At 37.0% G+C, this 25823-nt stretch overlaps 1 protein-coding gene across 1 annotated transcript in view; it reads left to right on the forward strand.

Annotated features, from left to right (window-relative positions):
* The first annotated feature begins 5032 nt into the window (after positions 1-5032).
* NET1 (neuroepithelial cell transforming 1) overlaps positions 5033-25823 on the forward strand; it is a 46185-nt gene continuing 25394 nt past the window's right edge. Inside the window, exons 1-3 of the mRNA XM_025395775.1 lie at positions 5033-5302; positions 18971-19037; positions 21442-21501. Of these exons, the coding sequence (XP_025251560.1) occupies positions 5175-5302; positions 18971-19037; positions 21442-21501 (255 nt within the window). The 5' untranslated portion in view covers positions 5033-5174. The remainder of the gene's footprint in view (positions 5303-18970; positions 19038-21441; positions 21502-25823) is intronic.

A 25823-nucleotide genomic window follows, 5' to 3' on the forward strand; every position in this document is an offset into this window, starting at 1 on the left:
GTAATCCCAGCTACTCTGGAGGCTGAGGCAGGAGAATCACTTGAACCCTGGAGGAGGAGGTTGCAGTGAACCAAGGTCACGTAATTGCACTCCAGCCTGGACAACAAGAGCAAAACTCCATCTCAAAAACAACAACAACAACAACAAAACCTTCCTTTCTTAAGTATTTTTCATTGTGAGCCAGTCAATTCACTGGCCAAATAATAAGACAAAGAAAACCTTCTAAGCCTAAAAATTTGTTTAAAAAAAACAAATTATTCAACTCTGAGCCATAATTCTGACTGACATTCTGACATTTCTGAAGTTCTCTTTGGTAATTCTCTGTTGGCAGCCTCATGACCACAGCCAGATCACTGTCCTCTGCCATTCTCTCTGCCCCCTACCATTGCACTGAAACGCCTTTCTCCTTCCTCCTCTATTCTCCTCCCCAACTACTGATATAAATTAATCTTTTAGACTTGCAATGTCCTTAGGAAGATAGTCTAAGCATTAAGAAAAATGAATTACAGTCTACTTTGGAGTAATAGCACCTTCTCTGGCCATACATATTTCATCTCAAGTTTTATTCTCGTTCTCTAAGTTCAACAGCTAGATTTTGGAATTTTCCATTTTCCTCATTGGAATACCTAAGGTAAACCAATATGGTAAACATGATTCATAGATGATTGATTGATTGATTGACTGAGGCAAAAAAATGAAACAACCTCCCCCTACATCACACATACACACACAGTGATAGATTTTAAGGGATGACAAATCTGATTTCAAATATTCTACCCTATTGTGTCTGTAAGTACTCTTCTGCTTGTCAGAATGACATCGCAGTCCACATACTTAACAGTGGACTACACTCCCTTTCATTTGGCAGGAACAATTAAGTTCGACCCAATTAAAAATTACAGTCTAATAAACAGTTTTATAAATTAATCAATAGTAGATATAGTAAATATATTTTTAAAAATTTCAGACAGTACTATAACATTCTATATATACATTATAAGTATACGCACACACACATACATTCACTCTCCTGAACGTAATTGCTGTTAGTTCATGAGAAGCTATGAGAAGATTCAGAACTAAAAGAAAAACGTTGATGCAAAGGGAAATTCTCTAGTTATTAAGACTACTAGTTTTCTAATCGGAAGTCACTGTTTGCAAATTCGCTACATTTTTCTGTGGGAGCCTACAGACCAAAGGGGAATCATTTAGCTAGGTATAGCAATGGCAAACAAAAGATCACATAAAAATCAGCAAATAATTTGGAAATTAATAGAGTGTTCTGATGAACACTTTGTACTCCAATATATACATGTATATATACCTATATAAAACTTGGTAAGCAGTTTTGCAAAAATAGTTTGATATACTTAGATAATGAAAGAAAATAGATTTTTAAATTATTGATTTACATAATAATTTACATTCATTTATTGATCGTTGAATATATTTAATATCAATCTGCAAAATGATTGGTGTCATTACAAAGGGCTGAAGGTTTTGGAAATAATCTTTGAGGAAGTTCCCCAAAGGAATATTTGTTTTGCAAATCTGTGGTTGAAGGAGTTTGGGTAACACTTTGCTCCAGTCAAGTTAGTAGGAATATCTTCTCAGAGAGGGAATTCTAGAGTCTGATTGTATATGTATGAAAGCTGAAATCAAAACAATTTCCTCAAACCCTGTCCTGGTGAATATTTTAAGGGAGAAGGATGATTTGTGGGGAACTGAAAGAGAGAGGATTCAGAGAACATTTGTCATGGTTTGGGGACTGTTCTATACAGTGTAAGACATAGAATACTGGGACACTGGCATTCAGACACCAGAAAGTTGATCTCCTGTAAGATCAAGAGATGTCACCAGTCTTTCCCAGGTCTTGAATGACCAACCCTCAGAGCAGTCACTTTTCTTTGTTGTTCTTCTATGGTACCCAGCAATTTTCTCATCAAAATTTATCTTCTATTCCTTATTTCCCTAATGTCTAGCACAGATCCTGGCATGTTATAGCAGGAATTTAATACATCCTTTTGAATAATTGAGCAAAATCATAAATTCTCAAGTGAATGAAAATTGGAAACATTTGCTCTGCATAAAACAATAGTATTCAGATCACTGGAAAGAAGTACCCACCTCCACCACTAGAATCCCCACATTGACATCCTGCGGTATCTATCACTTTGTGAGCAGTTATTACAAGTTACCAAAGGACCAACCACCTCTGATTACACAATCAAAACCAGTTTCAGAACCTGCAAAACTGAGGACAGGCCCTGAATTCTGAGGATCTCACCGAAGTATGTTGAAACTATCAATATGAAACAAATGTTTGTGTGGGAAAAAAGACCAAATGTCAGTGATTCACATGGTCCTATCTTGCAAACAAAAGTTCTCTGAAAAGAAATTTTGGAGAAAGGAGACTTTTTTCTAGTGAACAGTTTGCAAACCAGGGAGACACAGCCTTTGGGGTAAATGAAAGGCGATCCCGGAGAATAAAAGGGAGTGTTTGGCTTTTATAGAAAAAGTTCTTGTCCAAGTTTCCAATCAGATGTGTTTATGCAAATCAGATTCAGACTTGCTCAGTTCGGATCGGGTAATACAGCTGAGCCCTGATTGGTTAAAGCAGATGAGTTCTGATTAGTTAGATCAGGCGAGCCCTGATTCGTCAATTCAGGTAAATTGTGGAAATCCCAAAGGGATGTGGGTTTTCTGCACACAGAGTAGGTGTGACGTCTAGTCAAGCAGATAGCCCTTATCTCTGTTTAAAATTTGAGCCCAGTTAGCCACTTGGGATTTGACTTGAAGAATTGCTCTTACAGGTTTATTTTTGTTCATAATCTAAATATCTGCATCCTCTGAAGCTCTGTCTTGGTAGAGACCAATTCCCCAAATATTAAGAACATTTCTTTATTCTTACACTCTAACGGCTATAAAGCAATGCTTTCTTCTTTGATTTTTGGGGAGAGATAGGGAAGGTAGAACAGAAGTGGTACTTATCCAAGGTTAACTTGTGTCCAGAGTTGGTTCCTTCCAGTGGGTTCATGGTCTTGCTGACTTCAAGAATGAAGCCATAGACCTTCGTGGTGAGTGTTACAGCTCTTAAAGGTGGCATGGATCCACAGAGTGAGCAGCAGCAAGATTTATTGTAAAGAGCAAAAGAACAAGGCTTACACAGCGTGGAAGGGGACCCCAGCGGGTTGCCACTGCAGGCTGGGGTGGACAGCTTTTATTCCCTTATTTGTCCCCTTCCATGTTCCTTTTTTGTCCTATCAGAGTGCTCTTTTTTCAATCCTCCCTGCAATTGGCTACTTTGAGGGTCCTGCTGATTGGTGTTTTACAGAGCACTGATTGGTGCATTTTATAATTCTCTTGCCAGCTACAGAGAGCTGATCTGGTGCATTTTTGCAGAGTGCTGATTGGTGCATTTTACAATCCCCTTGCTAGCTACAGAGCACTGATTGGTGCGTTTTACAATCCTAGCTAAAGAGTGCTGATTGGTGCGTTTTACAATCCTAGCTACAGAGTGCTGATTGGTGCATTTTACAGTCCTCTTCCTAGACAGAAAAGTTCTCCAAGTCCCCACTCAACCCAGGACGTCCAGCTGGCTTCGCCTCTCAATCTTACTCCCTAATTTCTTGCTCTTTTTAAAACTAAAACATTTTTCCCTCATGTTATAAAGGTTCTGCAAGTTCAATATGTCCTTATTTAAAAAAAAAAATAAGTGCAAAAAACAAAAATTTTGAATACCTGAAGTCTAACTACCTAGAGACATTTTAATATATTGATTTTTTAATACATTTAATACATTTTAACACATTGACATTATCTTTTTCCTTTGTATAATCTCTTGTAATTCATAACTGAATATACTGAATATATCTCTATACTTCATGTTTTTATTTCAAATTACCAGTATACTATTACACACTTCACACTTCATTTTTGTTGGCTGAAAATATTCTTCTCAGTGGATGAGCTGTAAATCATTGTTTATTTAGGTTGTCTTAAATGTTTCTATTATAAACAATATCATTAATAGCTTCATGTTTATATAATTTTATTTTTTAGGATAAATTTCCAGAAGTTGAAATATAGTGCCAAAAGAGAAGTTTTTTTTTTTTTTTTTTGGGAGGGGGAGTCTCTCTGTTTCGCTGAGCTGGAGTGCAGTGCCATGATCTTGGTTCACTACAACCTCTGACTCCTTGGTTCAAGGGATTCTCCTGCCTCAGCCTCCCGAGTAGCTGGGATTACAGGCATGTGCCACCATGCCCAGTTAATTTTTGTATTTTAGTAGCGATGGGGTTTCACCATGTTGGCCAGGATGGTCTTGATCTCCTGACCTCATGATCCGCCTGCCTCGGCCTCCCAAAGTGCTGGGATTACAGGCGTGAGCCACCACTGCCGGTCAGGAGAAGCTATTTTAAAGACTTTGACACATATAAAGCAATATTTAAATGCAAAGAACGTGTAATTTAACAATTTTTTTTTTTTTTACTTGAGGTCGTCCTTTATTTTGTATTATGTCTTTTGCTGACTTTTTACAAGCAAAGGATGAAGTTACTTCATTCCGTTTTGCTAAGGAGAGACTGTGTCATCCTTATTGGAAGACACCAGGGCTCAAAATTAGATTTTGCTGTTTTCCTAGAGACAGCCCCGGGAACACACTTGTATAATCTTTGGTAATTGGAAATATATCTCATATTGGCCACGTGCACAGTAATTTAGTGTGTATATGGCCAATAAACAAGCCTTGTTTACAGGTCATTACTTTGGACCTCTCTTCTCCCTAAATGCTAAGAAAGATCTGATGACTTAAAATGCTTCCAGTCCATTTGCCTTGGCCTGCAGTGAAAGTCCTAATGAACAATGAAGGAGGTATCGGGCCTTGGGGACTCAGGGATGCGCTCAACAGTTAAGGTCAAGTTTTCCCAGGCTCTTTCCTAGGCAAGTGGATCCCGGGAGCGGCGAAGGGGCGGGACTCCACGTCTCCTAGGAACCGCTGCGCGCTCACTGATTGGCTGATCGCTGCGCAGCCGCCATTTTCAAATCCCCGGATGACGGCGGTGGCGGCTGCAGTCCGCTGACAGGCGCTTTCTGCCTGGCAGAGGCTGGCGGGCATCGTGCCCGTCCCTGCCGGTCTTCTGGGCACCCGGCCACCGCCCCACCCCCTCCTCCGTGCCATGGAGCCCGAGCTGGCGGCTCAGAAACAGCCCCGGCCGCGGAGGCGAAGCCGCCGGGCCTCTGGGCTCAGCACGGAGGGAGTGGCGGGGCCTTCGGCAGACACCTCTGGGCCGGAGCTGGACGGGAGGTGAGTGTGGGGGAGGGGAGGGCCGAACGGGAGGTGAGTGTTGGGGAGGCAGGGGCCGGGGGGAGGGGAGGGCTGGCCGTGAGTTGGGTGTGGGGGTCAGCGAGAGCGGGGGATGGGGGGATTGGTGAGGGCCAGGGGGAGGCGAGGGCCCCTGGGAGGTAAGTGGGGGGTGGGGGAGGTGACTGCGGGGTTCGGGGGAGGACCGGGGCCGCTGGAGATGAGGGTGACACAGGCCGGAGTGACAGTGTGCCTGGCCTTGGCCTGAGGTCGGTCCTGAGACTCCCAACTGCGATTTTCCCTGCCTGTGGCAAAGGGGCGGGCTTACTGAGTCTCCTCTCCTCCTGACTGTTTCTCAGGGGAGACTTAGGAAAAGCCACAATGGTTTTGTTCTCCACACCCAACTGGCTGTAGACTGGAGTTCCCAAATGGCTTTACTCAGACCGAAACTGACATGGTGAGCACCACGAGAATGGGCTTCCATGTCCTAAGAATGAAAAGACTAGGGGATAAGTTGTGAGATGCCTATTTCCATCACAACCATTTTCGTGTTTTTTCTTTTTACTTTTTGTGGAAGTATACATTGAAATGAGAGTGTATGACTCGTGTTTGGCTCAGTGAAATTTCACAGAGCGAAGCTCAGGGGATAGCTGGTGAATTAGGAGGAAGGGAACCAAGTGAGAACAGTATCCAGGAGGCCAAATGAAGAAAGGATTTCAAGAGGACGTGATGAGCTGTGTCAGATGTTATTGACAGGTCAAATAAAAATGAGGATTAAGTAAAATATGAGGATTAAGCTAGATGAGGAATGAAAATTAAATTTGGTAATGAGAAGAGAGTATTGATCTTAGATGGTTTCCAAGAATGGTTTCAATATCGAACTTAGAGTGTTTTGTAACAGGTTGAGAAGAGAATGTGCGATTTGTTCAGGAAATAATGTGAGTGCCAACACTAGGAATATGGAAATGGAAAAATACTGTTCTTACTATTTAAGGTTTATGATCTAATAGGGAAGAAAGAGAAGTAGGTTAATAATTATAATGTGTGATAAAAGTTATTACAGAATATAGAATTAGAATTCTCTATATTATAGAATATAGAATGCCATAGATTAAAAGGAACACTTAATCCTGACTGGAGAGAACAGGAAATGATTTCCTATTGTAATCCTGAGTCTTTGAGGACCAGTTTAGAGAGCAGATGTTGATGGGTGATTTCAGGCAGAGAGGCATGTAGAAAGACCCTGAAGCAAATGGGTCTGATGAGTTCTGGGTGTATATTCTATTTTATTACTATATTAACAGTACTATTTGTATAGAGGAGAGGAGACCAGTATAGGGAGAAGGAGGAGGTAGTCATGAGAGATTTATGCTAAAGAGGTAAGAGCCACATCATGAAGAGACCTTGTATGCCTTGACAGAGTTTAGGTTTTATCTTCATGGTGGTGGGGAAATACTGAAAGACTTTAAATGAGCCAATAGCATGACATATTTGCATTTTAAAAGATCAGTTTGTCTTCCATGAGAAAAATAAGCAACATTTTGGACTCATCTCACTCTTCATATTTTATGAAAACTATTCCCCAAAAACGTGCTCATATACATAAACATTTCAGGAGATTTGTGGACTCAGCCGTGTATACCAAATTAAAATTTCCAAGTTTAGATGATGGATTGGTAGGAAATCAGTCTGCAGTAGTCTAAATGAAAAATGATGATTGTTCGAATCTGATAGCTGGCAATGGGATTGGTGAAGAGAAGTCTCACTGCAACAGGAAGACAAGAAAGAAGAATAGAGGGAAATAACACAAGTTTGTGGGATAGACTCTTAAAAAAGAATACACTTGATGTGCTGAGGTCAGTTAACAAATAGAGGGAGAGGTCGAACAGACAGTAGAGGAGAAAAATGGTTGAACAAGGATCCAAGAAGGCAGAAAAGGATAGAATCCAAATTCAAGGTGGAGGATTTAGCCTAACAAGAAGCTATGGATGGTACATAATTTTGAAGAATGGGATGTGTCGTGAGCAGGAATTTGAGGACTTTCCCACCAGGCCTCTGTTTTTTGTGTGAGGTAGGAAATGATCTATTCTGAGAAAAGCGTAGTAACACAGGCAACATGAGGAGAGAGAGACACAGAAGAACCATGGAGGGAAAATGGAGAATTAAATAACTAACATTCCTTTTCCAGAAAAGACGTAAGATCATCTACAAGAATATGTAAAATATTACAAGATAGTATTAATTGTGAGGCAAGAAACAACTAAGCGCTGTGTCAGATCCAGAAATCATAAGGAAAATTTATGTATATGATTGTGTGACTATTAAAAAATGTTCTGTAGGCAAAACTCACTATAAACTAATTTGTAAGACAAATATGTACAGTACAATTTACCACTTAAATCGTACTACTTAGAACATTTTCATCACCTCAAAAAGAGCATTTATAACCTTTAGCTATTGTTCCCCTCCTACCCCTTCTGCCCCAAAACCTAATCTGTTGGTCTGTAGGAATTTCTGTGTTCTGGACATTGCATATGAATGGATTCATGTAATGTGTGTGGCCATTTTTGGTGGGCCATCCTTTGCTTTTGTTTTTGTTTTTGTTTTTTGAGACGGAATCTCACTCTTCTCACCGGGGCTGGAGTGCAGTGGTGCGATCTCGGTTCACTGCAACCTCTGCCTCCCAGGTTCAAGCGATTCTCTTGCCTCAGCCTACCGAGTAGCTGGGACTACAGGCGTGTGTCACCACGCGTGGCTAATTTTTTGTATTTTTAGTAAGACGGGGTTTCACCATGTTGGCCAGGCTTGTCTTGAACTCCTGACCTTGTGATTCGCTTGCCTCGGCCTCCCAAAGTGCTGGGATTACAGGCGTGAGCCACTGCATCTGGCCCTGCTCATTTGTAAATTTCTTTTTTTATTGAGTTAAGAGTTCTTTATTCTGGATACAAGTCCCTTATCAGATAGATTATTTGCAAATATTTTCTCATATTCTGTGGGTTGTCTTTTCACTTTCATGATGTTCTTCGAAGCACAAAAATGTTTTAGTTTGTAGTCTTACTTGTCTATTTTTGCTTTTGTTGCCTGTGTTTTGATGTCATATCCAAGAAATCACTGCTAAATCCATTGTTATGAACCCTTTCCCCAGTGCTTTCTTCTGAGAATTGTATCGTTTTAGCTTTCACATTTAGGTCTTTAATCCATTTTGAGTTAGTTTTTGTATATAATGTGAGATGAGGGTCCAACCTAATTCTTTATCCAGGTACCCCAGCACCATTTTTTGAAGACTGTTCCTTCTCCCATTGAGTAGTCTTAGCACCCTTGTCAAAAATCAGTTGACCATAAACATGAGAGTTTATTTTTAGACTTTGACTTTTATTCCCTTGATCTATATGTAATAGCCCTATGCCATTTACATAGTGTATTGATTACTGTTGCTTTGTATAGTAAGTTTTGAAATTGGGAAATGTGAGTCCTCCTACCTTGTTCTTTTTTTCCCCAAGATTCCTGTGGCTATTCTGGGTCTCCTGCAATTCTGTGTGAATTTTAGAATCAGCTTATCGATTTATACAAAGGAGTCCACTGGGATTCTGATAGGAATTGCATTAAATCTTGTAGATCATTTTCAGGAGTATTGCCTTCTACACAGAGTTAAGTAGTCTGATCCATGGACAAGGGATGTTTTTCCAATTATTTAGATCTTTAATTATTTTCAACAGTGTTTTGTAGTTTTCAGAGTGTAGTTCTGCATGTTTTGCTAAATTTATTCCTAAGTATTTTGTTCTTTTTGATGCAGTTGTAAATGGGATTCATTTCTTTTGAAATGGGAAAAGTTCCCTTGTCCCCCACGCAGGGCATGCACTGGGGGTATGCTGGCTTCTTCAGTGCCCTGCTGTTCAAACCTCTAGAGGAACATACAGACAGGCAGGCTGTGGGGCTCCGACCCCACGGCTATGTCTGTGGGTGAATGTTTACAGCTGAAGCCTCAGTGGGCATGTGTTACAGGGTACTCTTTTAGTTTAGCCATCCATAGGTGGCTTGTGTTCGTCAGCTTAATTAGACCCCTGCCTTATTGTAAGGACAGGGGGCTTTCTGTATCCCAGGGTTCTTGCCTTGATGAACTGGAACAGTCAGATCACGCGTTGGCTTGGAGAATGATTGCAAGATTTTATTGAGTGGAAGCAGCTCTCAGCAGATGGGGGAGCCAGAAGGGAAATGGTTTTCCCCTGGAATCAGGTTGCCCGATTCTCCTCCAACCTCCCTGGCCAAGCTCTGCGTCGTTCTACCAATCGATGGCCTGCCAGCGTGCCAGTGTACTCCCATGTTGGTGTGTTCCTCTTGACATCCAGCCGCCTGCGTGTCTGCCTGCTAGGGTCTTGGGGGTTTTTATAGGCACAGGATGGGGACGTGGTGCGCCAGAGTGGTCTTGGGAAATGCAACATTTGGGTAGGAGAACAGAAATGCCTATCCTCACTGAGGTCCGTGGGCCCAGGCTGGGGGATGGAGACCTAGCGAGGAACCATGCTCTCCTCTACTCAGCACTTCCCTGCCCTGCCTTGTATCACTTTATTTTCAGTTTAATGATTTCAGTTGTATAGGAACACATACAATTGATTTTTGCATATTGATCTTGGATCCTGCTACCTTGCTGAACTCATTAGTTCTAATAGTTTTTAGTGGTTTCTTTAGGATTTACTATGTACAGGGTTATGTCATCAGCAAATAAAAATAGTTTTACTTCTTTTTCCAATCTGTGGATGCCCTTTATTTTTTTCTCTTTCTTAATTGCCCTGGGTAGGGCCTCCTATACAATGTTGAACGGAAGTGGAGAGACTGGAAATTCTTGTCTTATTTCTGATCTTAAGGGGAAAGCATACAATCTTTCACCATTAAGTATGATGTTACTTGTAAGCTTTGTAGATGTCCTTTATCAGGTTGAGGAAGTTCCATTCTATTTGTAGTTTTTGAGTGATTTTTATCATGAAAGGTTTTAGGGTTTTTTTCTTTTGTCTATTGAAATGATCATGTGGTTGTTGTTGTTATTGATGTGTTTCATTAATTGATTTTTTGGGATGTTAAACCAACTTTGCCTTACTGGTATAAGTCCTGCTTGGTCATTGTGTATAGCTTTTTTTATATATTGTTGGATCCATTTTGTTAATATTTTGTTGAATATTTTTGTGTATATATTCATGAGTGATCTGTAGTTTTATTTTCTTGTACTATGGTTGTCTGGTTTTGGTATTGGGATAATACAGGCCTCATAAAATCCATTGAGAAGTGTTACCTACTGTTTTGGTTTTTTTGAAAGTTTGTGAAGAATTGGTATTAACTCTTTCATTGTTTGGTAGAATTCAGTGTAAAGCCACCTGGGCCTAGACTTTTCTCTGTGGATAGTTCATTAGTATTATTAATTCAATCTTATCTCTTGTTATTGGTGTCTTCTGATAGTTTGTTTCTTATTAAGTCAGTTTCAGTAGGTTGTATCTCTTTAGGAATTTGTTTCATCAAAGTTATCTAATTTGGTGGTGTACCCTTGTTCATAGTATTTCTTTATAATCCTTTTCATGTAATGTCAATAGTAATGTCCCCTCTTTTATTTCTGATTCTTATCATTTGTATTCTTTCTTTTTATAATGGTCAATCTAGCTAAAGGCTTGTCAATCTTGATCTTTCCAAAGAATGTGATTTTGGCTTCATTACTTTTCTCTGTTCTTCTGTTCTTTATTTTATTTTCACTTTAATCCTTATTGTTTCCTTCTTCCTGCTCAGTAGTCTGAGTAATCTCCTCAGATTAGTCTACTTGCTTTAGGTTTAGTTGGCCCTTTTTGTTTCCAGTGTCATGATTATAGATTAAGTTACTGATTTGAGATATTTTTCTTAATATAGGGATACAGCTACGAATTTCCCTGTGAGCATTGCTTTAGCTGCATCTCATAAATTTTGATAGTGTCTTCACTATCATCAATCTCAAATTACATTCTGATTTCTCTTTGACTTCTTTGAGCCATTAATTATTTAGGAATGTGTTGTTTAATTTCCACATAATTGTGACTTTCACAAATTTTTTCTAATTTCATTACATTGTAGCTGGAGAATACACTTTGTATTATGTATTATGTCTATCCTTTTACATTTATTGAGATTGTGCTGTTTTTATATGCATGTATGTTCATAATTATTATATCTTCCTGATGGATCAATCCTTTTATTATAAAATATCACTCTTTGGTAACATTTTTTCCTCTAAAAGGCTGTTTTGTTTGATGTTAATATAGCTTCTCTAGCTTTCTTGTGGCTTGCTATTTGCATGACATATTTTTAATCCCTTTATTTTCAAGCTATTTATATCTGTGAAACTAAAGTTTGTCTCCTGTGAACAGCACATAGTTGGATCCTGGTTGGTTGGTTGGTTTTGATCCTGTCTGGCTGTCTCTTTCTTTTGATTGGGTTGTTTACTCCAATCACATTTAATGTTATTTATTGATATAGTTGGATTTATGTCTGCCATTTTGTTGTGTTATATATGTCTTTTGTTTCTCTATTCCTCCTTTATTGCTTTCTTTTGCATTAAGTGAGAATTTTCTGATTTGTAGCATTTTAATGTCTTTACTGATTTGTTTCATTGAAACTGCTTTTACTAGGGCTTTTTGGGTTTTGTGTGTGAACTCAGATACCGTCTGGGGTCACTTGCTTTCAGCCTGAAATTCTTCTTATGGTATTTCTTGTAAGGCAAGTCTGCTAACAACAAATTCTCTTTGTTTGTTTGTTTGTTTTTATGGGAATGTCTTTGTTTCTCCTTCATTCTTGAAAGAGAATTTTGATAGTATAGGATTCTTTGATGAAATTTTCTTTTTCTTTGAGCACTTTGAATATGTTATCACACTGCTTCTGTCTTCCATTGTTTCTGTTAAGAAGTCAGAATCTTATTGGGGATCCTTGTAAATAACAAGTCTTTTTTTTCTCTTGCTGTTTTTAAGATTTTCTTATCTTTAACTTTCACCATTTTTACTATGATGTGTCTGTCTGTGGATATATTTGTGTTTATCTTACTTGAAGTTTATTGAGCTTTTCCAAATGTGTAGGTGGTTGTTTTTCAATAAATTTGGAGAAGTTTCAGCCATTGTTTCTTTGAAGTTTTTTTTTTTTTCCGGCTCTTTTCTCTTTCCTCTCTTTCTGGTATTCCCATTATGTGTATTTGAAGGGAAATACGGCAAATAAAACAAAATTTTAATGCAGATATTTAAACCAAGCAGTTCTACCTACAGAAATTTATCTTAACGTAATGGGCAAGCATACATGGATGTATGTACAAGAAAGTATATCCTAGCACATTTGTGTAGTAGAAAGGTTAGAAAAAACAGGAGGAGGAAGTTAAATACATTATGGTATTCTGTACAGTGAGATATTATAATAATTAAAATTTTTATAATTCAGGTGGAATTTATTTGGTATGTTGTATAAGATGTATTTGGGATTTTAGGTTGTTTGTTGGTACATCTCCTCTATATACCTGTGCAAGTTTCTCTGGGGCAGCAATTGTGTTTTCTGTGTAGATACTGCCTATGATATGACAGGCCTCTTAACTTCTTTCTCCCCACCTCCCAGTTCTGGGCAGTAGGCAAAGGTCTTTTTTTTTTTTTTTTTTTTTTTTGAGACAGTCTTGCTCTGTCACCAGACTGGAGTGCAGTGGCACGATCTTGGCTCACTGCAACCTCCAACTCCCTGGTTCAAGTGATTCTCTTGCCTCAGCCTCCCGAGTAGCTGGGATTACAGGAACACACCACCACGCCCAGCTAATTTTTGTATTTTTAGTAGAGATGGGGTTTCACCATGTTGGCCGGGATGGTTTTGATCTCCTGACTTTGTGATCCGCCCACCTTGACCTCCCAAAGTGCTGGGATTACAGGTATGAGTCACTGTGCCCAGCTGCCAAGGGTCTTTCTAAAGAACGCTACATGGTTGAGAGCTCAGAATGAGGCCTGCTTTTCTGGCCTACTCTTTTTGATACCAAGTCTGTTCTGGCCTCAGCTTTGATTTACCTAATTATTTTCTGTTTTCTCCTTTGAGAATGTATATTCTTTTAACATTCTTTTAGACTAGAACCCGTAGACAGAGTAATGTTTAAAGAGTTTAGGCTTTAAAAGCAGTCACACTTCCTAGGTTCAAATTCTGGCTCTTGAGGACCTTGAGCAAGTTACTTAGTCTCTAAATCTGACTTCATAGTACCTATGTCTAAGGTCCTGAAAATTGGACACAAATAACGTTTAAATAATTTTATTTCTGTTTTTCAGGGCCTTAGGGAAAGCTATAGAACTTTACATATCACCCATATGGCAGAAATATAAATACATACTGATCCTTTTAAGGATTTTATATTTTCTTTTTTTGCAGATTTGAAATAATGCTGTCCATTGGTAGAAAAATAATAGTATGACCTATGATCTACCAATAGTGATAAGGCTTACTCTTTGAATTTTGTTTTTCCAGTAAAATTGATTGATGGATTTGTACAGTGGATATCCAGAGTTAAAGGTATAGTCTTAAACCAATTCTTCACAACCCAGGATCTTTATTAGTAGTAGTAGTAGTAGCCAAAAATGAAAAGCATACTCACAGAAGCTTGTAAGGCCACGTGCTCCCACATAAGTTGACTACATTTTTAGTTTATTGAGGTATGATTTGTATATCATAACATTCTCCCTTTGTAGGTATACAATTCAGTGATTATCAGTAAATTTAAAGAGTTGTGCAGTCATCACCACAATCCACTGTTGGAACATTTTATCACCCCAAATATCCCTGCTCCCACCCCAGCCCTAGGCAGCCACTGATCTGCTTTCTAGCTCTATAAATTTCTATCTTCAGGACATACAAGTGGAATCATACAATGTGTAGTCTTTCTGCATCTGCCTTCTTTCACTTACATCAGTATTTCATTTTATTGCCAAACCATATTCCATTATATGAATATACTACATTTTGTCAACTCCATTTACCGCCTGTTGTACATTTGATTTGTTTCCAGTTTGGTGCTTTTATGGATAATGCTGCCATGAACATTTGCATGTAAGTCTTTGTGTAGGCTGGGCGCAGTGGCTCACCCGTGTAATCCCAGCACTTTGGGAGGCCGAGGCGGGTGGATCACCTGAGGTCAGGAGTTCGAGACCAGCCTGGTCAACATGGCCTGTCTCTACTAAAAATACAAAATTTACCTGGGTGTGGTGGCATGCACCTATAATCCCAGCTACTTGGGAGATTGAGGCAGGAGAATCACTTGAACCCGGGAGGTGGAGGTTGCAGTGAGCCAAGATCATACCACTGGACTCCAGCCTGGGTGACAGAGCAAAACTCCATCTCAAAAAAAAAAGTCTGTGTAGACATACATTTTCACTCCTCTTGGGTAAATTCTTGGGGGTGGAATTATCAGGTCCGACAGTAAACTTATCACTAACATCTTAAGGAATTGCCACACTGTTTCCAAAGAGTGCTGGATTTTTAATGATGGAAGCCTTCAGAATTTCTCTTTCCTTACTGTTACTTGCTGTTGTCATTATCCCCTGTTCCCTCTTCCCTGAATTTGCTGCCCTAGGCAAGGCCTGAGAATTAATGCAGGACATTAGGATGTCTGGGGTGCTTTGGGGACAGTGTTTGCTGGTTTCTAGATGCTCAACTGTGTTCTAGACAAGATATTGCAAGATGTATATATTAGTTGAGACTCTCATGCAGATGAGAAAACCTTAGTATGATGGGAGACATAGTCTACATGATTGTCAGAAGCGGAAGAAGAGAAAACTCCTTAATAGCAAAGATGCTGAACAGTCAAAACAGTAGTGGATGTCTACTACATCAGATATTTGACCCAAATAAATGAATTGTTTCTATAATAATTTAGTTTGTTTTTGCCTTATTTGCAAAGAAATTGAGAACCTCAGTTGCTTAGCACACCCCAAATGTAAAAAATGTTAACTGCAGAGGATAAATCATACCATTCTAAAAATGTTAACTGCAGAGGATAAATTATACCATTCTTTTTACACGTATGGTATAATTCTTTTTATATGTTTAACATTTACAGATATTCTTTATTTAATTGGAAAAAAATGTTATTTTTAGGATGAGTATATGTACAGTGCTTGTCATATAGTAGGCACCCAATAAATGTTAACTATTTTTAAAATCTTTTTCTGAAACTCGTTTTCATTCTATATCCATTTTTTATGATGAATGCATCTTGAGGGTAAATTATGCATCTAAGAATGCTTTTTTCCTGTTGGTAATAGTAATGTTCAATACATTTTTTGAAAATATTTATAATTTCAGGTCAGGTCTTATCTGTCATGATGGAGGAGGTGGTGACACAAATCAGAACCTCTGAAAACATAATTTGGCTTAAGAATGAATTAACAAGATATTTTTCTTGTGAACAGCAGCTTTATCATTTTAATTATGATTTCTTTAGACTAAACCTAATTTAGTGTAAAAATAATGTACATTGTTCAAAAACATACCAAATGGTATGAAAGGAAATACATTAAAGGCCAAGGAAAATCTATAGGAGTCAAATCAGGAACTTAATTTAATACACTAGGCTAATTCCTTAATGTATTAGTTTATTTTATTCCTTAAATATTATAATTATTTGGATATATGGAAAAATACATTGGATATATGGACAAAAATTCTTGAAAAGGTGCACTGCCACTTTTTGCTCTACATTTCATCCTTTAAACCCTCCTTTTTAGGAGGAGGTTCTGTGTGTCTTCTGGAAAAACAACTTGCAATCTTAATGTTTTATAAAATCATTTTTTTCCCCACAAGGATTCAAAACAGCTATTACATTTTGAGTCTGACCCTTGTGAAAAATGAGTATATGTCTTTCCAAGATTTGTGAAAGTTGGCACTGTCTCACATACTTTCTGGGCACAGTTTGTTTTTTGGATTCCTTTTTCCATGGGTATTCAGAATAAATAGGAACTTGTTATTGAAGTGCGAAAAAATAGCATTACTGTAAAGCTGGTTACAGATACTGCTGGAAAGAATTTTATCATATGATTGGAAATATTTTTCCAGTTAAACTTTAGAAAATTCTTAAGAGCCATTTTTCTTTCCAGCTTTCAGTTGGCAAATGCATTCTGAGGTTAGTGTGGTCATTTCTAGGGAATAAAGAAATTAGTAGCTTTGGTTTTGTAATACTCCCTAATGCTTATACCTGAAAGGAAGTATTTACTGAATATTTTAAGTGCCACGGTTAATGCCATTTTGTAATGTAGATTTGTATTGGATTTAAAACAACCTGAGAAATCATAATTGCTTTTTCTTAAGCCAGTGCCCACTATGGCTCCTGCTAACCATGTAGCATACAGTAGCATTTAATACACTGAGAGTATTAATTCCTAGAGTAGTGTTTTTAAGTGTGATCTGTAGACTCATGATAGAGAGGTCCTGTCTTTCCCATAATCTTTTACCATTTGTTTATAGTAATCATCCTATGTATTTCTTGATATGAATTATAATTTATTTTAGATGGCTTTTTTTGTTTAAATACCTTGTTCCAGGGTTTTTCTCAAGAAAAAAATACCATTTTATTTGTTATTGCCTGACTTTTCTGCAGTAGCAAGAAAAGATGGAATAATCAACTTCTTAGGTCGTTTTGCACTAGTAAAGAGGCCCTCAAAAAAAGTTTGAGCTCCATAAGTAGTCTTACTGTGTTTTGATTTTCTCCAAATAATTATTTAGGAAATGTTTGTTTTAAATATCTTAAGATCTTTGCATCTAATTTCTGTTAGTGGCATCATATTTTCCCCAGGTCAAGAACCTTGGTAATAACTGAACAGGTTTAGGGAGGAAAAGGGAAAAGTCTGTCCTGGCAATTTTGACATCGAACCCTCTCTCAAATCAGCTTCTCCTCTCTAATCTTGTTACTGCTGCCAGAGCCCCAGTCACCTTTTGTAAGCAATATTGGAGCTGCCTCCTAACTGAGCAGTCTTGCCTTCTTACAATCCATTGTTCATGTTACTTAAGATTCAATGGCTGCCACACATACTCAAGATCAAGTCCATTCTCTCTGAGTGCAGTAAGTGAGGCCTTTCATGATACTTTAGCCCTTTACTCAAATGTGAGGAACTAGTTGCAGTTTCCAGAATGTAACTCATTTCACTCCACCTTAATGCTTTGTTAATTGCTATTTTTCTTTCAGATTCAGTAATACTTTGTATTAAGTATTAATTCATCTGTGAAGTTTTGCAGACCTCCTCTTTATCTTATAGCCAGTTTCCTTTGTGTTCCTTGTCAAACAACAACAACAACAGCAGCAAAATTTCTCCTTTATATTTAGCTTAGAAAATTCCAGAAGCCCTTGTATTTGATTTAAGCTTGTATATTTTTGCAGGAAAGACACTGATCAGTGGTGTTTCTATAACTTTCAATGAACAAAGACTATGAGGCTTAAGGATCACATGTATAAACAGACAATGACTTGACAATCCGAGAAGCCAAATAATAACTACTATAATAATTGACCTAAAATGTCCAGGACTTCATTAATAACTGCCAGCTTCCTAATTATTGTCCCGCTTCCAATTCGTAACCAACCTGTGAAAGCCAGATATATGCTCTAACCAATCACAGTACGCTGCCCCCACTTCTAGTTAGCCTGCCTACAGCTCCCCAGGCCAACAGCCTCCAATCAGAGCATACCTGATTTTCCATTATGAAACTTCACGCTCCTCTACCTGTCTTTTAGTCTCTGTCAAGATGCAAATGACAATAGATGACTCCCTTGTTGTAGCAAGCACTGAATAAATAGCCTTTGCTTTTCTCTTTTGATTGATCTTCATTTATTTCCACAAGGGGAAAAAAAAATCTGTGTTCATTCTACATTTGTTTACATCTGAAGTGATTAATAATAAATATACTTTATAAACTGCCTTTATCTCTTGTGCTATGTTTTTGTGGTTTCTACATATTTTATAAACACAGGTTTATACTTTATAAACATATAGCGGCGTATTTTAGAAAGGTGAAGACAGGTTTTGTCACAGGACTTTTTTGCTTTATGTCTTTACATTGAATGGAAAAAAAAACCAAAAATCTTTCACTTAATAGTAAAGAACAAAATTCTAATCACATTTTAATCTTGAGATCTTTGTCTCAAATGTAGTTATTCATAGCTTTGTATTTTGTTTGTTAAATTGCAGTTTTAAAAAGTTAGGGATTTACATGAAATGCAGATAATGTGAAGTTAGGTTTTGTTAAGAGTATCCTTTAATTTTTGTTTTTTAAAATACTATACATGAATGTGTTTCTTAATTTTTTGCACTTAGGAAGTTTGTTTGCTGTTTTTTATTTAACCTATTAATATATTTCATGTTTTTTAACTATGTGTATGTTCCTAAGGTAAACTCTGCTGGGTTTGATGAATTATTTTTTAAAATAATCTGTTTACTAATTTTATGTAGGCCCTTTCACTGTAAAGATTATGAGAATGACAAAACCTATACCCTGTTTGTTTGTTTTTATATATATATCATCTCTCATATTACTAAGATTGAATGACAAATCAGGCTACTTTAAACAGTTTTGAAAGTATGGAAAGTATAGCTTTTTATCTGTTTGATGCTCTATTATGCTAAAGTCACTCCTTTATTTATTGTTTGAATTTTCTGTTAACAGATATTCCCTTCGGAGAGGCAGCTCCTTTACATTCTTAACACCTGGTCCCAACTGGGACTTCACTTTGGTGAGTAGATACCTGGGTTTTAATTTCAAGACATTAGATAGAATTAATTCCCCAGTTGTCTTTCAGCCTGTTATACAGCGCAGTGGTCTGTACTTCTCTGAGTGTCTTCAGGAACAGAATTCCTATAACCATCTTTGGCAGCCTAATTTAGTCCTTTTCTGCTAACAAGCTGTAATAACTTTTTGTTTCAAGTAAATATAAAACATATTTTGCAAAGTACTCACATGTATTCATCTTTAACTCTATGCCATCCTTTCTCTTATTCCTTTCAATGTTAAATCTGATAATATATTTTGAAACATGAAATTATTTGTATACATCCTCTATTGCCTTTTTTTCTTGGTTGAAAAATATAAAAATGCTTGATTGCATATTATGTATATATATTTAATATATATAATGAATGGTTTTCTGCTATTAATCATCTTAGCATAGAGGGACTCTTATTTTTATAGCAGGACTTTACAGAGGCATTTAATTTTGTGTGAAGTGACAACAGAAAATTGGTTCTTTTTGTGCTTAAAACTTGTTAGCTCATAATACATATATAAATAAAGTATGTACAAATAGATCATGATTCTTATGCTTATTTGGGAAAAATAGCAAAAATGATTCAAAATACAATTTCATATAAATGCATAAGTATGATCATATATGTGCTTTCTTCCCCTCAGTACAGTCTTATTTTGCTAGGCAGTTTCCTCCCCCTCTTTTCTTCTTCTCCCTATTAGTCCATTCCCAGGCTCTGCTCTAACCATGTCAACAGTACCATATGTATCCTTCTGTATTTTGCTCATATCATTAATATACACAAACAGGTTCACAGATAAATATACAAGCAGGATTTTTGGTTAGTTGGCTTTTCAAACCTGGAATCATATTATTCATAATTTCTGTATCTTCTGGGTATGACCTAGGGATCAATAAAATATTTTTTGAGTTCCATCACCTCAATTCTGATATATATTGTTCTTTCATGTCTTAGATCATTTTCCTAACGTCTTTTAGCTCAATTCAAAACAGTGTGTTATAATTTTGCTCTGCTTCTTTGAGCATTTCTTCCTGGTGTGCAATCATTTCCTAGGGGATAGCTTCTGTTCCTTGTTTTCTTTTTTCATAGAGTGATATTGTGTAGAATTTGACTTTGAGAATTTTCTGTTCATTTTAGTGTGAATTTAGTTTTCAACTTGTACACAAAATCTTGGCTCAGATACCTTTTCTGACTTCACAGCCCTCCTTCGTGTTGTTTTTCCTTCGTGTTGTTTTTATGGTAGCTTGCTTTCTGAGACCGCCTGGCTCTATTACTTTCTCCACTTCTATCTGGACTTTGCCTTTCCTTTTTTTTTCTTCTTCTTCTTCTCTATTGGCCCTATCTTGCTCAATTTTGATTCAATTCCCAGCAGTTTCTCCTTACTGTGGGGCCAGGAAATTGAAGGGAACCCTAACTAGTCACTTAAGAGTTCCCAAGAGCTAAGCAGTGTAGATAACCTGAAAAGTTATTTTGAGATATGGGAGAAGAAAGTGTTACTCATGGGTGCTTATTCAGTATGGATTAAGTACCAGAAATGGTAGATATATACACAGTTTTGCCACTGCTGGCACCAGCAGGGCTGAATGAAAGTGATAAATGATAAGTGGAAAGTACTGCAGGGACATGGCTGTTCACCCTCCAGTTAATCAATCCTGCCTCAGGCAACAAATCTTAATTACTTTGGGCCATGAGAAAAGGATTTTCTTTTTCTAGTGAAGACCTTGCCCCCAAGATAAATAATGTGTTCCTTTAAAAAAAAAACTGGCTGATTTTATATTTTAAAAATTTTTACTTTTTCTCTAACAAGTACCGACAGCCCTTGATTTACGTAAGATTCTGTTCTGAAAAACTTAAGTAGTGTTTTAATAGGGTAGCCACTTCACAGCAGTGATGACTCTGTCGGGGAGACTGTTTAGACAGTATCTATTCCAAAGACAATTCATGAACGTCCCTCCTCAAAATAATTTTCTTCTTAGGGCAGTGGCGCAATCTCATCTACTGCAACCTCTGCCTCCCAGGTTCAAACGATTCTCCTGCCTCAGCCTCTCAAGTAGCTCGGACTACAGGCATCTGTCACCACGTGCGGCTAATTTTTTTTTTTTTTTTTTTGTATTTTTAGTACAGTCGGGGTTTTACCACGTTGGCCAGGCTGGTCTTGAACTCCTGACCTCAGACTATCCCCCCGCCTCAGCCTCCTAAAGTGCTGAAATTGCAGACGTGAGCCACCGCACCCGGCCTCAAAGTAATTTTCTTGTGACTATAGCCAAAGGCTTAACTTTTTAAAATTGATTTTTCTAGTTTTCTAGAGTCTTTGTTTTGTGATGTAATATGCATTCCTTTTATATGAGAATGAAATATCTTTTTTTCTTTTAGAAAAGAAAACGCAGAGAGAAAGATGATGATGTTGTAAGCCTTAGCAGCCTTGATCTGAAGGTAAGCCCTGCTGCCCTGTTAAAGAAAAGCATTTAAAAATATGCAGATAGCATTTTATTTCTGTGGTACAAGAATAATGAATGCTGGTTTGGGTTTTTTTGGTTTGGGGTTTTTTTTTTTTAATTTCGTAAGTGCAAAAGTGAATAATATTAGCTCACAGACACCGTCTTTTTTGCTGTTCTACTTCTTTGTTAAGAATGAGGGAGAAACTACTCTCAAAATATTAGGCTATAACTACTGATCGCAAACACAAATGCCTAAGGAGACAGGCTGTAATCTGTGCGAAGGAAGGAGGGACGAGGGGGCCAGTGGTGAAAAGAGAGCCCCAGGTTCTAGCCCATTGTCACATGTAGGACTGTCAAAACCTGGATTTTTAGGTGAAATCTCCTGAATTTTAAATGTTGAGTCCATTTTTCTTAAAAAATACATGCAAGCAAAATAGCTTATCTGTAAGTCATATGTGGTCCATGGGCTTCAAGTATGTGACATAGGATAAACTAACACTCAGCACACACTTTAAAATACTTGAAGTTTTCTTATATGAAATTGTACTTAAGTCCAAAAACCTAGTATCTTTGGAATTACTAACATCATTTTTGCCGGTTGGCAAATTTTATTGTAGCATCTTGGTTTTAGAGAGTCTTTTTCTAAGGTTATAAAAGAGTTGTACATTTTTAAATGCGATTTTTAAAAATGTTTCATATTATGTTTAACAGCAGCAGCTGCTGTTTCTTTTTAAAGACGAGATATTTTCTAAAAGTTAAATTTTTATAATCTGCTCATCAACATTTTAGCAAATCCAGCAAGTCAGTTTTTTTCTTATTTTTAGTACACAGTGTCTTCATAGAAGAATTATGTGTTTTAAGTTTTAGGCATTTTGCAAAACAGTTTTAGTTGCATTTAAAATATCTTGTATTCAAAAAAAGAAAAAAGTATGAAATGACAACCTTGATTATTTTTAGGTATGTTTCAAATCAAATCAAATACATAAATAGTATCTATAGTTTGCCACAGTAAAATACATGCTAAGCTTTAGCAATTATCAATATATAGATTATTTTGAAGCAAATCATAGATGTCATGTCCTTTCATCTGTAAATATTCCATTCTATTTATTATCTTTATTGTCTGAGATAAGAACTTTTTTTTTTTTTTTTTTTTTTTTGAGATGGAGACTCGCTCTGTCTCCCAGGCTGGAGTACAGTGGTGCAGTCTCAGCCCCCTGCAACCTTAGCCTCCTGAGTTCAAGCGATTCTCTTGCCTCAGCCTCCTGAGTAGCTGAGACTACAGGTGTGTACCACCATGCCCGGATAATTTTTGTATTTTTAGTAGAGATGGGGTTTTGCCATGTTGGCCAGGCTGGTCTCAAACTCACAGGTGTGAGTCACCATGCTGGGCCTCAGATAAGAACTTTTTAAAAACAATAAAATACACTTTCTACAAAACAGTACAAATAATAATAATTCCTTAATATCAGATTCAGTTCAGAATTCATGCATTTTCTTGAACCTGTTTGTGTGTTTTTGTGGGGTTTTTTGTTTGTTTAGTTTTTTGGTTTTTGGTTTTTTTGTTTTTTTGTTTTTTTTGGTTTTGGATTCATTTTGTCTGTTTGTAGTCCAAATAAGACACATACATTGTATTAACTATATCTCTTAAGTTTCTTTTAGTTCATTGGTTTCCCCTGTAACTATTTTCTTGGAATTTTTTGTTGTTGAAGAAACATGTCACGCAGGATTTTCCTATATATCTTTTTATAGCCTGAATATTTATGGTTGCATCCCCATGATATCATTGACTGTGTTCCTCTTTTCCCTGTATTTCTGATAAGTTGGTAATTAGATCTAGAGACCTGATCCAGTGTGGTTTTTTTGGGCCGTGTACTTACCTCAAAAAGTATATAATGCCTTTCTGTGATGCTCTCAAAATGGATTCTCATTGCCTACATGCATTTTTTTCTTGGAGGTTGCAAGGTGATGACATGTCTTTATCAGACCTCTGTTTATTAACTGGAATACTTCTGTAAAGAGAAAATTCCCCTTATTAGTCATTTGATTACTCTGAAGTTCTGATTTACAGTCAGAGCAGAACAAGTGCTTGATTCTTTTCCTTTATCAGTTTTCAAAAATAATGAGTTCTATTCATTATCTTTCTCTGAAAGTAATGATTTTTTTTTCTTAGTATTATGAACTAATGCATATCAATACTTGTTTTACATGGATTCAGTTTTTTTTTATTTTGTTTTGTAGACAGGGTCTCACTATGTTGGCCAGGATGGCCTCAAATTCCTAGCCTCAAGCAATACTCCTACCTCAGCCTTCCAAAGTGCTGGGATTACAGGCATGAGCCACCGCACCTGGCCTCATTTCAGTTATTCTTACTGATGCCTCACATATCAGTCTTTGGCTGTTGGTTGCTATTTCAGGATGGTTCCTGTGTCTTTTGACATGACCTTTATCTCACATCTAGTGGCTTAATAGCTTCCTTGCCTTTTAGGATGACAAATTATTGCAGATCCTATTTTTATGCTCTATGCCTGGAATCAGCCATTTCTAAAAGGAGTCTGGCTGCTTTGGGAAATGGTAGAGGCTAAAATCTGGGCATTAGTAGTACTCCCTTCTACTGGATTAGTCATTGTTGGTAGGCTTTTTTAATGAATAGGGCTAGGAGATAAATCTAATTTAAAAAAACAAAATAGGAATTTATATTGAAATTTCAAATTCAAAGATAAAGGGATTTAACTTAATCTTATCAGTCTTACTATGTAGAGTTCCTTCAACTTCACCAAAAGTCCAGAGACACTGATTTAATTATACATTTGATTTATACCACAGTTCAAAGACAACAGCTTGCATAACTATTAATGATTACTGAAAACGTTTTCTGTTTTCTTGCATTTTTCAGCTTTTTTTAAACCTTTAGGTTGTAACATAGTAGGGATGAACAGTCAAATTACTGTGCTTTTAAATTATTACACTAACTTCTGTGTGTAATTATACCAGCAGCTCATTTGGTTTTTAAAAAATTTTTGTCGTTTAAGAATTACTGCTTTTTAAATTTATCTTATAATTGTGTGACAAAATTATGTAGAATTTTGAAGTCATTCTACAGAGGATTCTTGTTCCTATTCCTGACTCTTCTACCCTGCTCCCTCTTTCAGATGAAATCTTTTTTTTTAATTTTATGGTTTATTCTTCCACTTTTAAAATACATAAGCAACTATGTATATATATACATATATATATAGTATTCCACTTTATTGGATGAACTGTATGTAGCGTACTGTCTTTCATTATGTTTTGTTTGTATGTTTGCTCTTTGCTTTGGTATATCTTTTGATATTTAGGTAGGTTTGTGTTTTTGTTCTAATGGTTATCTTTATACTGATACCTTATGTAATGCCTTTTGGGCTACTATAAATGGGTTAATCCCTATGAGCAGTATTTTAGTTAACTAGTACTTCTCCCTGCCTTCTTTCTCTTCTGATTTGAAGTACTATTGCTTGACTTATAGTTATAACTATGCATTTAAGGCAGGAAGTGAGCTTATTTTACTTTTCATGTACATTCACCACTTTCCTCCCATTTTAAAAAATAGTTTGTCAGAGCTTTTAGCCATTACAAGCTATACTGTAGACCCTGCTAACCATCAGGTAGTCTTAGTTCTGTGGGTAAATATATATTTAATTCTCAGCACCAGTCCTCATGTTGAGTCCTTTCTAGTTTTTTTGTTGTTTGTTTGTTTTTTGTTTTTTGTTTATTTGTTTTTGTTTCTGAAGCTCATTCTCTAGTACAGGGGTCAGCAACCATGACCACAAGCCATATGTGACTGGTCTGTCAATGTTTTGTTTATAGCTGCCTTCGTAAACACTGCAGCATCTGGGCTGAGCAGTTGTGACAGGAACCATAGGACCTATAAAGCCAAAAGTATTGACTCTCTGGCCCTTCGCAGAACTTTGCTGACCCCTGCCCTGGAGTTGAGTAGATTCTCAAGCAGTGTTCGTGGTGTTCCCCAAGTACTTGCACATTGCATGTTCTTTTCAGTTTGTTTGCAACCTTTATACTTGAAGATTCATTTGGATGCATATGAAACTCCTGGCTCACCTTTTCTTTCATTGAGTATATTTAACATTTTACTCCATTGTGTTCTGGCATAAAATATGTCTGTTCAAAGTCATAATAAATATGTAGTTTCAGGTCATCTTTTGTTTTAGCAACTTTTTTTTTCTCGAATTATACTTTTTGGTATATATTCTGTTTCCCCTCTGTACCCTTTATATTATGTTGGATCTTCATCTTTTTTTTTTTTTTTTTTTTTTTTTTTTT

The sequence above is a fragment of the Theropithecus gelada genome, chromosome 9, assembly GCF_003255815.1.
Source record: "Theropithecus gelada isolate Dixy chromosome 9, Tgel_1.0, whole genome shotgun sequence".
In the NCBI taxonomy this organism is placed as follows: Eukaryota; Metazoa; Chordata; class Mammalia; order Primates; family Cercopithecidae; genus Theropithecus; species Theropithecus gelada.